The sequence below is a fragment of the Octopus sinensis genome, linkage group LG10, assembly GCF_006345805.1.
Source record: "Octopus sinensis linkage group LG10, ASM634580v1, whole genome shotgun sequence".
NCBI lineage: Eukaryota > Metazoa > Mollusca > Cephalopoda > Octopoda > Octopodidae > Octopus > Octopus sinensis.
Window position 1 is genome coordinate 102,252,530 of NC_043006.1, and position 16,406 is coordinate 102,268,935.

Below are 16,406 nucleotides of genomic sequence, written 5' to 3' on the forward strand. Positions count from 1 at the left end.
TGCAAGCTTAGTTACTCGCTAAATCCATGTCTTCTAAATTATCTGCTTATATTTAACATCTTCTTGCTGCATATCTCTTCTGTATGGTCATACTGCTTCAATCTTCTCCAACACAAATCACACACATACATCTTGCATTTGTAATCCTGAAATGCATTCCGTGCTTGTCTTAGCTCACTGTTCATGAATGAATCAATTCTCATCCACATTGACATGAATACAACACTTAGCAATTTGCTTGCTTCAAACTTTTAGAAGTTAATAAATTTAAATCTTCTGAACACTTGGTACTTCATATATTCCCTTAGTACAAGCTATTGTGACTAAAACTTCATTTAGCAGAACAAACTTCTGTTAGTTCAAAGATATTAGAATTACATGAAAAAGTAAAAGATTATTATTATTATTATTATTATTACATAAAATGTACTGGTGATGATGCCATGTAAGAAGCACTGGGTATGGTGCCACGTAAAAAGTACCCAGTAGACTCTATGAAGTGGTGGGCATTAGGAAGGGCATCCCGCTGTAGAAACCAAGCCAAGAGAGACTATGGAACGTGGTATGGACCCTGGCCTTGCCAGCTCCTGTCAAGCCATCTAACCCATACCAGCATGGAAAGCTGACATTAAATGATGATCATTATCATTATTATTATTATTATTATTATTATTATTATTATTATTAAGGGAGCCAGTTGGTAGGATCATTATCATGCTGAACAAAATGTTTAGCAGCATTTCATCCTTCTTTACATTCCGAGTTCAAATTTCACCAAGGTCAACTTTACTTTCATGGGATCAGTGAAATAGATACCAGTTGTGCACTGGGGTCAATGTAATCAATTTGCCTCTCTCCCAAATTTCAGGCTTTGTGGCCTACAGCAGAAAGGATTATTTTTGTTACTATTATTATTATTATTATTATTATTATTATTATTAGTAGTAGTAGTAGTAGTAGTAGTAGTAGTAGTAGTGGTAGCAGCAGCAGCAGCAGTAGTAAGCTGGGATTGCACATAGAATGGATTGTTATATTTCCACTGTAAATATAGATATTGGATAGAATGAGACTGGGTAAAGATAGACATAGGATAGACAATTTACAAAGAGAATTCATAGAGATAGACATTAGGGAGAGAGAGAAATATACAGAGAACAGTTAAACATATAGACATTAAATAAACAGAATATAATATATGGATAAACATAGACATTGGATAGACAGCATATAAAGAAAGTGGACGGTTAAATTTATATACACAGGACACAGGGTAGAGAGACTATAAAGAAAACTGCTAGATTTTGGTAGCAAGAGTGTGTATCTATGTGTGTGTGTGTGTGCATGTGTGTGTGTGTGTGTATATATACATACATATATATATATATATATACATATATATATACATATATATATATATGTGTATATATACATATATATATATATATATACATCATCATTTAGCGTCTGCTTTACGATGATGTATATATATATATATATGTGTATATATATACATATATATATGTATGTATACATATATATGGATAGACAGAATATGAAGAGAATATATGAACAAGGACAAAGGACATTATATAAAGAGAATAGATAAATATACTTTGGATAACGAGAAACAATGTAAAGATAGTGGATAAGCATATAGATTTTGGATAGACAGAGTATCAGGGGAATAGGTAGAGATAGATATTTGATAGGCAGTTAATATAATGCTTTGCTTTTGCTTTTTCTTGACTCTCATATCCAATGGTCATGCCCTGTCAGTTTCAAGACACACTTTCTTCTTATCAACAGCCACAATCTCTGGTTTGTTGTATAGCAGTGGTTTCCAAACTTTTTAGAGTCGCGACCCACTATTTATCACACCAGTTTATGACGACCCACTTAACTCTACTCTTTACTCTTTACTCTTTTACTTGTTTCAGTCATTTGACTGCGGCCATGCTGGAGCACCGCCTTTAGTCGAGCAAATCGACCCCGGAACTTATTCTTTGTAAGCCCAGTACTTATTCTATCGGTCTCTTTTGCCGAACCGCTAAGTGATGGGGATGTAAACACACCAGCATCGGTTGTCAGGCAATGCTAGGGGGACAAACACAGACACACAAACACACGCACACATACATATATACATATACATATATACGACAGGCTTCTTTCAGTTTCCGTCTACCAAATCCACTCACAAGGCATTGGTCAGCCCGGGGCTATAGCAGAAGACACTTGCCCAAGATGCCACGCAGTGGGACTGAACCCGGAACCATGTGGTTGGTTAGCAAGCTACTTATCACACAGCCACGCCTGCGCCTACTGAGTAAAAACATTAATGAAATTAACAAATTTATTTCAGACTAGCAGTATCGCCCGGCGTTGCTCGGGTTTGTAAGGGAAATAACTATATAAGCATTTTTAGAGAGTTACTTCCCTTATAGATGCCGATTCGGGCTTTCTTAGCCATTTCTGTTTTGGTGTCTTCAAGCCATGAAGTCGTTGTTCTAAAAGAACGCTGGTCTCCTTGACAACGCTTTACGACGTTGATTTCCTTACGCTCCCTTCCCCACAGCTTCACGAGGGAGGGAAGAAGGGGGAGAAGCAAACACAGGTGCAGGTGTTTGAGCGTGGACGCCAACTCCGCCGCCATCGACACACGAAAAATTATGCATTAAAATGGAATAAAAAATGATGTTAAATTATTTTTAAAATCGTAGACTCATCGTAGGCGCGCGCTAATAGCCAGACGGGCTCGATATTAGATATAAGATACCCGAATTTGGTTAAACTGCACCGCAAAATGTGGGAGGAGTTAGGGATCTAAATCGTAGGAGACAGACACTCACACAACTACAGTTTTATATATATAGATTACATCTTCAGTGAGGCCTGTGAGAAGGATGAGCCTGTTTCTTGCTTTGCTCAATAATAGAATTAACATCAGGTTCAATGCGTGATAGTTTCAGGCGTAAAGAATTTGAGAGTTGCAGATTATTTCGATATTTGCTTGTAATCCCAACCCTTGCTGAAAATCCAGCTTCACAAATATAAGATGACCTGAAAGGGAGAAGTACTTTTAATCCCTTCGGTGGAAATGGTTGGGTACAGGGTTTGAAGAACTGTACCAATTTTCGGGTGTTAAAAGTCATTTTCAAGGAAGAGTCTTCGGATAAATCGATCGGTTCGGCAAAAGAGACTGATAGAATAAGTACTGGGCTTACAAAGAATAAGTCCCGGGGTCGATTTGCTCGACTGAAGGCGGTGCTCCAGCATGGCCGCAGTCAAATGACTGAAACAAGTAAAAGAGTAAAAGAGTAAACGCGTAATTTTATAACTTTTTGCGACCCACAAAGATACCGTTCGCGACCCATCTGTGGGTCGCGACTCATAGTTTGGGAACCACTGTTGTATAGTATTCTCCTTTCAGTTTGTATTGGAAAGTCCTGTAAAATCTCATTTTATCATTTTAAAAGACTCCTTTCTATTCTTGAAAAATGGTCATTGCTCTTTTCTGTGCATACAAAACCAAACCTCTTGTAAATGTTCCAGTGAATTGTTTGAAACAATTTTATCTTTTCTAAGCTTGTCATCCTTGTTTTGAGCTAACTGAGCATTGAAATACAATTGTGAACTATTGTATTATCCTGTGTGTTATCAACACACATTCTACATTTGGGTGAACAGTCTTCTTTATCTATCCAATTTCTCATTTAAACATGTTCCTGTGCTGTAAAAAATCGTTTCTTCCGTCTCTTTCTTCAATACTATCTTAAACCAGAATTTGATATCCGTATCACCCCTTATCTATTTTGTCTTTTAAAAAAAACACTGAATAAAGATTCTTTCCTTCAAAGTTTAACTTCCTTTTTCCTATGTTTTATTGTTCTTTTTCCCTATGGGCTCTGCTAATCCAGTAAATAGTTCTACACTTATCACCTCAAGAACTTCTTTCCTAAGCTTTTTATCTCTCGTTTCATTACCTCTTCGACAATCATTTTCGTTTTTACCTTCAGTATAAGTGGTTCACATTTGATTGGAGGGTGCATGCTTCTATGCATTGTGTGTCGTTACCTTTTCTTGAGGATATCCTTCAGCTCATCTTTTCTGCACCCTGTGATTCTTTCTTTATATCTTACTGGCAGAACACCCTTCAAGTTTATTGCTTATATGAGATTTCCTACTTTTAATGTGGTTTCTAAAATCTTTATTCTATGAAAATATTCTCCACTGTGAACTTCTTCAATTTCTATTCTTCTAATTTTATCATTTCCCCCTATTGCAAGATACTTATAGGTTCCTTCATTATTGTTGTTGTTGTTGTTTTTGTTGTTGTGGCTGTTGTTGTTATGCCTGACTTGTTTGTGGGCCTCTTAGCAAAAATTTACTGCAACTGGCAACAGAGTGGGAGAATTCCCACTTTTGTCTGTCAAGGGGTGGTGGAACTGCTGAGAAAGGACCAAAACAAGGGGGGCGTTAAAGAAAATTTCAGGCCCATCACTCTGCTCAATGCAGAGTTGAAGATTTTGGCCAAGGTGTTGACCAAGAGGTTGATGCTTGTTTTGGACGAACTGGTTGGTGAGGCGCAAACCTGCACCATCCCAACCAGGAGTATTTGTGATAGCCTCTATCTTATGTGCTACATCATAGAGAGGGTAGGTAATAAAGTTGGCATGGGTGGGGCTCTGATCAATTTAGATCAATCTAAAGCTTTTGATAGGGTCAACCCTCAATACTTGGCAGGTGTCCTCAAGGCAGCCGGTTTTGGTCCTATTCTCCATAATTGAATCACTGCTTTGTACAGCGGCATCTGCTCAGTTGTTTGGAGCCATTCAGCATCTTGCATTCGCTCCGTCTCTCCTCCCTTCTGTATGTACTGACTCTTGAGCCCTTGCTGCGGAAGTTGGAGGCTTTGAGGAGTGTCCCACATGATCTAGGATGTGAGAAAAGTGTGTCTGCTTACGCTGATGATGTCACCATCATAGTATCAAACCACAGGTATATTGACCTGATTGGCAAAACACTACAGGAATATGAAGTAATGACAGGAGCAAAAATTAATGCAGAAAAGTCACTGGGCTTGCCACATCGCACCTGGAGAGGCAAGTCCATGCCATTCAACAGCATGGTGGAGCAGATGGTCCCGTTCAGCTGCTCAGAGTTTGGTTTGGCCCGGACTTCCAGGTGGAGAAAAACTGGGATGAGGTGACAAGCAGGGTAGCCAATCTCACCCAGAAATGGGCCTAGAGGAAGCTGTCCCTGAAAGGTCGAGCAGAGGTGGCAAATGCGAATATCGCATCTATCATCTGTTACCACCTGACTGTCATCCCTTGCTCAGTTTGCTGGTTGACCAAGCTGGTGCGCTTACTCTTCCGCTTTCTGTGGAAGGGATGTCTTCCATTGGTCAGGCATTTCATCTGCTGTCAACAGCTGCTGAATGGAGGGCTGGACATGCCGTGGTTACTGATGCACAGACATGTGCTGAGGTTGTGACATCTCCAGCATTTCCTTGATGGTGAGCAGGTGTGGTCACTGTTTGTAAGAGACACTTTTCCACAGGTCATCTCTTTGACTGAGCTGCAACCCTGGATTAGGCATAGACTGAGGAGGGGCGCTTGGCACCTTGAGTGCTGACAGGTGCCCACAGCCCTCCACCAGGTGGGCAATGCAGTCAGTGATAGTTCCACTCTAGTGTTTTATAGAGGGCAAGTGGTGGGAAAGTGCAACGACATTCTCGGAAAACTCTGGGCGTCAATGAAGATCAACTAACCGGCCTGTTTCGGAGAACTTTCATGCCTAGACCTATGAATGACTTGCAGAAATCCCTTGCCTAGGGGTGCTACCGAGGGGTGCTGCCTGTTTGGGATAAACTTTACAGACATGGAAGCGCTGTCAACCGGGCCTGCCTGAGGTGTGCCCAGAACGATGAAGCTGTTCTGCATGCCCTAGTCTAGTGCCCAAATGTTGTTGACCTGTGGGTTTACGCCGAACACCTACTGTCACATGTGGGATGAATCTGGCTATCAGCTGAATCCATTGTGAAGATTGCCCCCCTCCCCCTGGCCTCTTTTGGCCAGGAAGGATCAGCAATTTTTATTTGTCTAGTTGCTATAGCAAAAGAGGTAGTATGGTGGACCCATCTGAAAGGGCACTTTCCTCTTTGGCCAAACCCTCATCAACTTTTCCAAGTTCCACTTGAGACTGAAGTTGAGGGCGGAGAGGGAAGTGTTGCTTTGTAGCAAGTTTGTTGAAAGGTGGGTGAATATTGGAAGAATGGCCAGTGTAAAAGGACCAATTCTGATTGTGCACCTGTAAAAAAAAGGGGAAGGGCTCTTGCCCTGTTATTCAGGCACCTGTGATTTTTGTGGGTTTTTCCATGAGGACCTTAAAGCACCAACTCTATTGGGAGTTTAATTTGTTTAATTTTTAACTGTTATTTATGAAGTGTACATACGAAAGCCCATTGTATCGTCCTGTTTTTGTCTTTAATGTTGCTGTTTGTCAATTAATGTTTTGTATGTGAGCCCTTGTGGCCAATAAAGGAATTAATTATTATTATTATTGTTATTAATATCAATATTATTGTTATTGTTGTTGTTGTTCCTCTGCCTCCTCCTCTTCCTCCTTCCTGATGTCAATTTAGCCTTTCATCCTTTTGAGATTGATAAAGTACCAGTGCAGGAGTTGATTTAATCAACTAAATCCTTCCCACTGAATCTCAGTTCTTGTGCCTTGACTGAAATCAATAATTAGTTTTATATTCATTATTTTGAATTGAATGAACATCTTTGAACAGGCTGTGCAAAAGAATTTGATTTGCCACACTTGTATTTAAATGAATAAATTTCTCTTTAAATAACTTTCCGGAACAAAAAGTTTGGACATTTCAGTGTCTAGCCTACTTACTTTCGGGTGGCAAAAAAATAATATTTGTCTTAGAACTTTGTACATTTTATATTTTGTAAATATTTCATTAATTCTTATTTCAACTTGACTTACTCTTATGGAGGTGTGGTAAGAGATGTTCACTTTAGTAGTGGTAGTGGAAATATTAACAAATGTGCTCTCTGATGTTCAGATCCCAAACAGCAGAAATAAAAAAAATAAAAAAAGACAAAGACAGTCAGCAAAAAGAAAACAACTTTAAACAAGGAGTGGCTGTGTGGTAAGTAGCTTGCTAACCAACCACATGGTTCCGGGTTCAGTCCCACTGCATGGCATCTTGGGCAAGTGTCTTCTGCTATAGCCCCAGGCCGACCAATGCCTTGTGAGTGGATTTGGTAGACGGAAACTGAAAGAAGCCTGTCGTATATATGTATATATATATAAGTGTGTGTGTATATGTTTGTGTGTCTGTGTTTGTCCCCCTAGCATTGCTTGACAACTGATGCTGGTGTGTTTACGTCCCCGTCACATAGCGGTTCGGCAAAAGAGACTGATAGAATAAGTACTGGGCTTACAAAGAATAAGTCCCGGGGTCGATTTGCTCGACTAAAGGCGGTGCTCCAGCATGGCCGCAGTCAAATGACTGAAACAAGTAAAAGAGTATAACAAACATCTCATCTCATCTTCTTCACCTACTTGTTCTTGGGTATGTCTTCACCCACTTATTCTTGGGCAAGTCAAAGGGGCAAAGTCCTCAAGTACACCTTCTATCAGGTCCTGTCACAAGCAAGTATCTTCAATTGATTTGACTGAAAGCACCCTCTATCTTTTAGCAGTACAGAGATAGGTTACCCTCCTTCTTGCCTGCTCTAGAATGTAGAAGATAAACTCAATCTGAATACCACAGCTACTACTGTTCAGCTTATTATAAGTGCTGTGCATTGTATGTCGTGTGATAGATTTAGGAATGATCTCAGTTCCATGAAGTAACTAAACCAAAGCACTACAAGATAACTTATTGAGCTCCTACTCTGAAAAGACACACCAGTTTGATTATATAATACATTATTTTATTGTCTCTATGAGTTAACTTTACCTTTCAGTCTCCTGAATGTTAGTAACCACTCATAATACATCTTTCTTGTAACTTATAAGAAGTTATTATCATAATTAAAATATGTCTGGAATAAATTTCAAAAGACAAAAAGAAACAAGCTAAATTATCGCAGATCTATATAGTCTATAATGGTAGTTAATTAGCTGATCTCGACAAACTTGAAATATTAGAATGCCATTAATCATCAATAAAATGCCAATGACCTAAGCTATAGAAGAGATGGTAGAATCTTACAAAGCTGTAAGCTTTCTCCTGTGGTATACACACTGATTGAAATGGGTTATCAAGTGAAGTTACTGAATTATAGACCTCTTGTTTATTGGAAAGTAAACTTGATAAATATTTTGAGAGCAATAATATTTAGATATCCTTCTGAAATACTGAAATAATTCATGACAAACAAGCCAACTCATACTAACATAAAAGTAATATTAGCAAAGAAAGACGGACATTAAAGAAACTTCCGTATTACAAAGTGTAAGGACTTTTAATATATTTGCACTGCTGACTAGGACTTCTATTATCCCAAACAGGACTCTATAGAGTTAAAATACTCTTTTTGTTAAAGGGTTACAAGTTGAAGAAATCATTGTAAGTGAGAGATGTGAATCACCTTGACTAAACACAGCCATAAAAGATAATTGAAATAAAAATAAGTTTTGATACAGTCAGTGCTGATGAGTTCTTTCATACAATTTACAATGAAATTGTATATTTATGTGTGTAGCTTTACACTTGTGTGTGTAGCTTTACACTTGGGTGTAGCTTTACTTATCCAACACCAGCTTCAAATTTTCGTTTAAAAAAAAAGTATTATATGTGTATTAGAGAATCATTCTTCTAAAAGTGTTATTGGTACAACTTTGTTCTTGAGTCACTGGTTGAATCATACAAGAGAAACCACTAATCTGGTATAACCATACAATGAAAATGGTTAGTACTTGTTTTGTGTAACTTAGATAGTAATAACAAAGTAGACCAATTTTGCAAATGAGATTTCTCAGTCTTTTGAGTAAAAATGGAAAATATAGAGACTGGAAACTACAGTTTTACATTAATATATTTAAGGAGAGTCACTGTGACAGTGCTACCCCTACTCAAGTTACAGGATATGTTGGACTCCCTGTACATCGTCATCATTTCAAAATGCATTTTTCCATGCTTGCCTGTGTCAAATAGAATTTATTGATGCAGATATTCTATGGCTGGATGCATGCCTGTCACCAACCCACAACCAATCAAGGTAATATTTCCTCATGGCTAGACATGTTTCCACAGAAGAATGCAAATGAATGATACCATATGTAGGACAGTAACGCTCATTTTCAAATATCATATGTCAAGACAAGGGGACACACACACCTGCACACACACACAAATGAGGTGGTATCAAAAAGTTCCAGGACCAGTTATGTTTAGCCATGCACTGGTCTCAGCATTCCTGTAACTTTTGGAATCTAGCTGAAAGTTATTTTCCATACGCAAGTCGAGGACCTTCTGTGATTCACTTTGGATCCCAAAGATGATGTTAAAACAGTGACCTTTGAGCTATATTTTTGTCTTGAGGAAGAAATGGAAGTCCAAGATGGTAAATCTGGTGAACAGCTGGGTGCGGAAGAAATACCATGTTGTTTTGGCAACAAACTGAGGAGTGAGGAGAGCTCAGTGACAGTGTGTTATTGTCATGAAGAATCCAATTCTTCTCACTCCACAGATCCGGTCACTTTTGCCAAATGTCCTTCCCCAGATGCTTCAAAACATCATGACAGAACTCTCTTAGGGGATGAATTCCCGATGCACAATACCACATTTCCAGGGTGGCACTCATAGTAGGTCTTCCAGATCACCCATCATCTTCCAGGGATATTCTTCCGCTTTTGAAGTGCCTGTGCCACTCAAACCATTCATATGACCCCTTACCTCATCGCCTTAAGCTTGCCAAAGCATGCTCAATGTCTCTGTAGCAGACTTCCCAAGTTTAACACAAAATTTTATGTTGGCTTTTTGTTCCTGTTCATAACAAAATCACAGACTACAGCATACACCTGATCACAAAAGCACAAATTTCACAACTTGTGAAGTAAACACAGCAATATCACTCAGAACACTGCCTCATGAAGATCGCTGCTGGCTCTCACAGCACACACAACCATGTGCTGCCATCTGTTGGCACACTACTGAACTAGTCCAGGAACTTTTTGATACCACCTTGTACATATATAGTAGGCTTCTTTCAACCTTCTTTACCTTATCCATTCACAAGGCTCTGCTTGGCTTGAAAGTATAGTTGAAGACAACATTTGCCTAAATGCCACACACTGAGACTGAACTCAAAACCTCATGGTTGGAAAGCAAACTCCCTAACCATGCTGCCATGCCTTACAATGATTTCACTACTTGGATTATTAGCTGTACCACCTATTGGTGCTTTTATCTTGTTTCAATCATTAGAATGTGGCCATGCTGGGCCTTGAAGGATTTTAGTTTAACACCTTGACTCCAGTAATCATTGTTTTTTAGCCTGGCACTTACCCTATCAGACTCTTCTGCCAAATCCCTAATTCACGGGTACAGAGACACACCAAGACTTGTTGTCAAGCAGTGGGGGGGGGACAAACACACTCACACACACATTTATATGATAGGCTTCTTTCAGTTTCCATCTACCAAGTCCACTCATAAGGCTTTGTTTGGCCAAGGCTGTAGTAGAAGACACTTTCCCAATGTACCACACAGTGGCACTGAATCCAGAACTATGTAGTTGGGAAGCAAACCTCTTACCACACAGCTATGCCAGCACCTTTGTTTGTTGAGTGGGCTGCCATAGTTTCAACTGAGCCATTTGTACCTCTGAAAACAATAACCAAAAAAAAAAGTGAAAGCCAGATCAATTGCTACAGAAGTAATTGATTAAACTGAACGTAAATTTAGAATTAGTTTGGGGTGGTCTGAATTTTCTCTTTAGTCTTAATAGGTTTTTCTTAATAAGTGAATCCTGCTGATATTTAAAAGATTATTTTCCTGTCTCATCAACTGTTACTGCCCTTTAATGTCTTTGGTTCTGTTTTTATGCTAGTTGACTGTTCTGGCCATTTATTGGTAAGTGTCAAACATTTCACACTTAAAGCAACTTGCAAAACATGTCCTTACTAATGTTGAAATACTGTTGGCACTTTCTGAAGACTTGTTGACATATTATCTGAGTTTCTTTTGTTTTTTTGCCAGTTCTTTCAAATACTGATTCCTACATTTTGAAGATCTTTTTGTCCCCCCCCCCACCACCACATCTTCTAATCATTTGAAATGTTGACTTTTAACTCTTTTAGTTCTTGTTAATTTGTAAAATGAAAGCAATTTTGTGGAATATAAATCTTTAGCAGCACGGATGTCAGTTTGCTTCTTTGAATTCGACATGATTCAGGAAGCCAATATGCATTCACATCGGTACACATACAGCATATTCTATTCAGCATGAAAACTACCAAATTCTGAGAAAACATTTACATGAACTGAATTAACCTAGCACGTTGGCTTTGTAAGTACTGCATGGTGCTTTCTATTTGGGATGTGCTTTAAAGAAGGGAGAACTATTCACATTGAAACCTGTTCACTTACAGACCTGCACTCGTTCATATTCTTATACATGCATTCCAATAAATGAACATACATACATATTTACAGATAAATGCCTTTTTTATCAAGCATATTAGACTGGCATTTAAATGTCTTCACCCACACAAATTCAAAACACCTTAAAGACATGGATATTATGTAAATATTTGAACTCTACGTAAATAGCATTGATCTCTCTGGTCTTGGAGGATCCTCGAAGAGTGTGGGTATAAGTGTCCTTCCTCCAGACTATCATTAAAAAAGCAATAAAAATGCCTGCTAGTTCCTACAAACTGAAAAATATTGACCTCAGATACTTCTTCTTAGCTCTACCTACTGATGTTACTACTGCTTTGGTTTCCTTTCCATAGTGTGAATTGTTCAAGAATTCTCTTTCTTTCTCAAGACAGTTCTGACCTTTCAGTAAGGTTTGCTTCTTTTGGTGATGTTCTTTCAGATATTTTATTATACTTGTTGTCATTTCTGAGTAGCTCCAACAAAATTTACTGATTAAGCATATAGCGAATAAATAAACTAATAAATAAGATAAATAAATACTAACTTACATTACATGTGGTCGGGGGTTCTAATCATACTCCATGCTCATGCAAACACACAAACATACATACATGTATGGTAAGTGTGATAACAACACACACATGTATATAAGAAAAATTTCTGCATAACAAAGCTTGTTACTTTCTTCATACACAGAAAAATAAAGGAGATTGCCTTGACATGTTTTACACAATGTTAACACTCAGCACAAAACAAGTACCCACTTCTTCAGTGTGTGTGTATACATACATGCATATACACATACATATTCCCACACATACTCTGTGTGTGTGTGTGTGTTATAATTCTGCTTAGGCATAGTGTTGCTAATAACCAGTTGTTAGAACTCAATATACATATGCCTTAGAATAAAGCATTAGGTGAGTACAGAGCATTATATAAATTATTGAATGACAAAGGAACAGGAATTATATTATTAACTTCATTTGCTTACAGCTGCTTCTGTTATAAGATGTTGCATAAGCGCTCAGCTCTGTCCTCCTTCCTCTGTACCTTTCATATTCCCCACCCAACAGTATCTGCTCTGTTCACTTCCACTCTCTCCTTACAGTAAATCTATACTCCTTATCATATTTGACTCTTTTATCACTGTAAAGTCATCACACTCTCTTTTGCCCCTAGTTTCCTTTCAACTATCAGACCTCTTTACTCTTGGGCGTTCCAAGGTGACCTCACTAAGGCTGGTGCCATAAAAATGCATCCAGTAACACTCTGTAAAGTGATTGGTGTTTGAAAGGGCACCCAGCCATAAAAGCCTTGCCAAAAGTGAGACATTGTAGCAACACATGGTCACTCCATCATGAATCAAAGTGTGATTGGGGTTTACTTACAAAAAATATGCTTCAAATACAAACTTATCAGATTCTATCAACTTATCAGATTCTGTCAAACTGTCCAACCCATACCAGTATGGAAAGCAGGCATAAATTGATGCTGATGAAGATGATATAATGATACAATAATATGAATGTTACATAACTACCCAATCTTGATTGTAATATATGTTACCATTATATATAGATCTAACAAATATGATTCTCCTTTTAAAGGTGAATCAGTGGTTTAAAGAGATTTGACAAGTGAATTGAGTAGGTTGAGAAGTTTCGTAAAATCTTCCTCACAGAGCCATATGTTGGTTGACTTATTTATGATATGTATAGAATTTTTCTTGATATGCCTCAGCAACAGTTCTCTCATGTGTCACAAAGTAGAGGATATAAGGAAAACTTAAAGGTTTTTATACTATATGGACATTTATATTTAGCTTGAATGCAGTGGTTAACCCAGCTGTTAAAAGATAATGGTATCCAGACCTATTTCTAAACTCACCATGACCAACATGGTCAGAAACCCAACATGCTACAAACTAAACTGAATGATACAGTTTGATCAAAACTAATAGTCTATCATTCTCTTTGATGAAAATTGGTTTGTTACCAGAATATTGAATCATTCTTTGTCTCAGAACAAGTTATTTCGATGTGGATAATTCTAAAAGGGACATTGAAATTTTAAACATCAAACGTTCAGTTTTCAACTGATACAAAGAATATAAAAATACTGGCCTCTTTGATCAGAATTTTATATCAGTATTTGGATATGTATGTACGTGTTATTATTATTAGTTGATCTGTATTCTTGTATAAAACATGGAGAAAAATATTTGAAATCTATTGATCATGAATCAAAGAGTGATTGTGTTTGAAGAATATTCTGTTTTGCCAATATCATTTGGCTTGGAGAAAAAAAATGGACTTGTAGTGTTTGCTTAAAATTTAATCTTGTAACTAGCACCTCTAGTTTACTTACAAAAAAAAATATGCTTCAAATACAAAATTATAAATAGTTTCAGATGGCTGAGTGGTAAATGTCTTTGTCTGATGGAAATATATTGAAACTTTGCGTTATGTGTCATTTTATGTCCTTGGGTAACCCTTGGGAAAGAAATAAATTTCATGCTTTAATTAAATATAATGAGAAAATAAATGGTAATTCTAACATATCCTACAAGCATTAAACATGCAAAATTTCGAACTGAATAACATCCACATCAACTAGCCTTACTAGTCTTGTGTGACTTGTACAAATCATGGACACTGTCCTCCTCTTACTAAGTGTGTGTATGCATGTGTTGTACTGAATGTGAAATTGTTCCTAAAACATAAATTTGAAATTTAACCAACCCATGCTGGTATTACATAAATAGATATAGCAAGCATAGATGAGAGTAGGAGGCAAATTAAACAAGCTATTTTATCACCCTAACTCCATCTTGACTACACTTCAATTTGTCATATACAAACAAACCTTGCTTACCATTGCACCAGTTAATTGCTATTTGGAACTTTGTAATGGATCTTCATGGTAGTTATGGTGTTGGTGGATATCTTAGTTCTGATGGCAATGGCAATTTCGGTATTTTAGTTAAAGTGCTAATGAACCTTCAGTATGGGAAGACGAGGGGCTATGGATACTGAATCTACTTGCCATTTTCTCCTAACAAAGTCAATTGTACAACATTTGATTCTACATACTGATGTCATTATGTTCCACTAAACTGGTCTCTAATAAATTTTATCACACTTTTTTTTCTATTTAATATTAATTTTTTTAAATAACTGATTTGATCAGAATTTACAGAGCTGAATACATGACAAAGGTTCACACATCACTGTTAATATTTCTTTTTTCTTCTTTCAGGGTCATTTGTTATATGCTAACTATGGGGAGAAATCAGACTTTGAAAAACTGCAAAATGTAAATGGTAGCATTGTCATTATGAGATATGGCCGAGTGCATCCTGGGAGCAAGGTAACTGGTGGTGTTATTCTCCACACTTTTAAGGAAATATTCTCTGTTTGAATTTTTTTGTTTCTTTGTTTCTGTGATTTTATTTCTCACATGGTTCTATATTCTCCAACACTGTAACATCATATGCCTTTCCCAACGGTTTGGATTAATAAAGAAAAAAAAATTTATTATCGTTAGTGGTATTATTAAGGTAGCAAGCTGGCAGAACCATTAGCATGCCAGGCAAAATGCTTAGTGACATTTCATATGTCTTCACATTCTGAGTTCAAATTCCACCAAGGTTGACTTTACCTTTCATCCTTTTCAGATTGATAAAATAAGTACCAGTTGAACACTGGGGTCAATGTAATTAACTTAACCTTCTCCAAAATTGCTGGCCTTGTGCCAAAATTTGACATCATTATTAATCATTATTATTATTATTATAATTATTATTATTATTATTATTATTATTATTATTAAGACAGTGAGCCGGCAATATTGTTAGCATGCCAGGCAAAATGCTCAATGGTATTTTACCCATCTTTACGTTCTGAGTTCAAATTCCAACAGATTTGACTTCGCCTTTCACCCTTTTGGTGTCAATTAAATAAGTACAGTTGAGTATTGAGTTTGATGTAATCAACTTGTCACCTCCTCCTAAATTGCTGGCCTTGTGCCAAAATGTGAAACCACTGGCAGTAAGCTGACAGAATCATTAGTGCATTGAATAAAATACTTCACAGCTTTTCTTCTTGTTCTTTATGTTCTGAGTTCAAATTCTGCTGCATTCAGCTTGGCCCTTTATCCTTTCTGAGTCAATGAAAAAAATAACAATTGAGCAATGAGGTCAGCATAATTGACTTACACTCCCTCATTAAATTTGCTGGTCTTGTACCAGAATTTAAAACTGTTAAGAAGGCAGCTGGCTGGTGGAATCATAAGCTCACTGGGCAAAATGCTTTGTAGCATTTCTTCCAGCTCTTTACGTTCTGAGTTCAAATCCTGCCAAGGTCAACTTTAGCATTCATCCTTTTGGGGTTGATAAAGCAGCAGTGCAGGAGTTGATTTAATCAACTAAATCCTTCCCACTGAATCTCAGTTCTTGTGCCTCGACTGAAATCAATAATTAGTTTTATATTCATTATTTTGAATTGAATGAACATCTTTGAACAGGCATGGAATACTCTCCCCAGCTACTTCTCCCAAAATTGCTGATCTTATATCTAAATTAGAAAACATAAGGGTTATGGCCTTTTTGTAAGTTGGTTTCATAGACATTCTCTCGTGCTATGGGAATGTAGAAATAGAAAGCAATGTAGAAAAGGAGAACAAAATAAACCTGTTCGTTGATTCCCACCTGTAACTATTTCTGGCCAAGTGAACATATGATCAAAGGCATTCTAATCATAACTATTGTCTT

General features: G+C 37.4%; 1 protein-coding gene across 5 annotated transcripts in view; it reads left to right on the forward strand.

Moving 5' to 3' along the window:
- LOC115216731 (N-acetylated-alpha-linked acidic dipeptidase 2) overlaps positions 1-16,406 on the forward strand; it is a 1,056,093-nt gene that overhangs the window by 927,712 nt on the left and 111,975 nt on the right. For all 5 annotated transcript variants that reach the window (XM_029786272.2, XM_029786273.2, XM_029786274.2 and 2 more), the window contains one exon: positions 14,894-15,004. In XM_029786272.2, the coding sequence (XP_029642132.1) occupies positions 14,894-15,004 (111 nt within the window). The remainder of the gene's footprint in view (positions 1-14,893; positions 15,005-16,406) is intronic.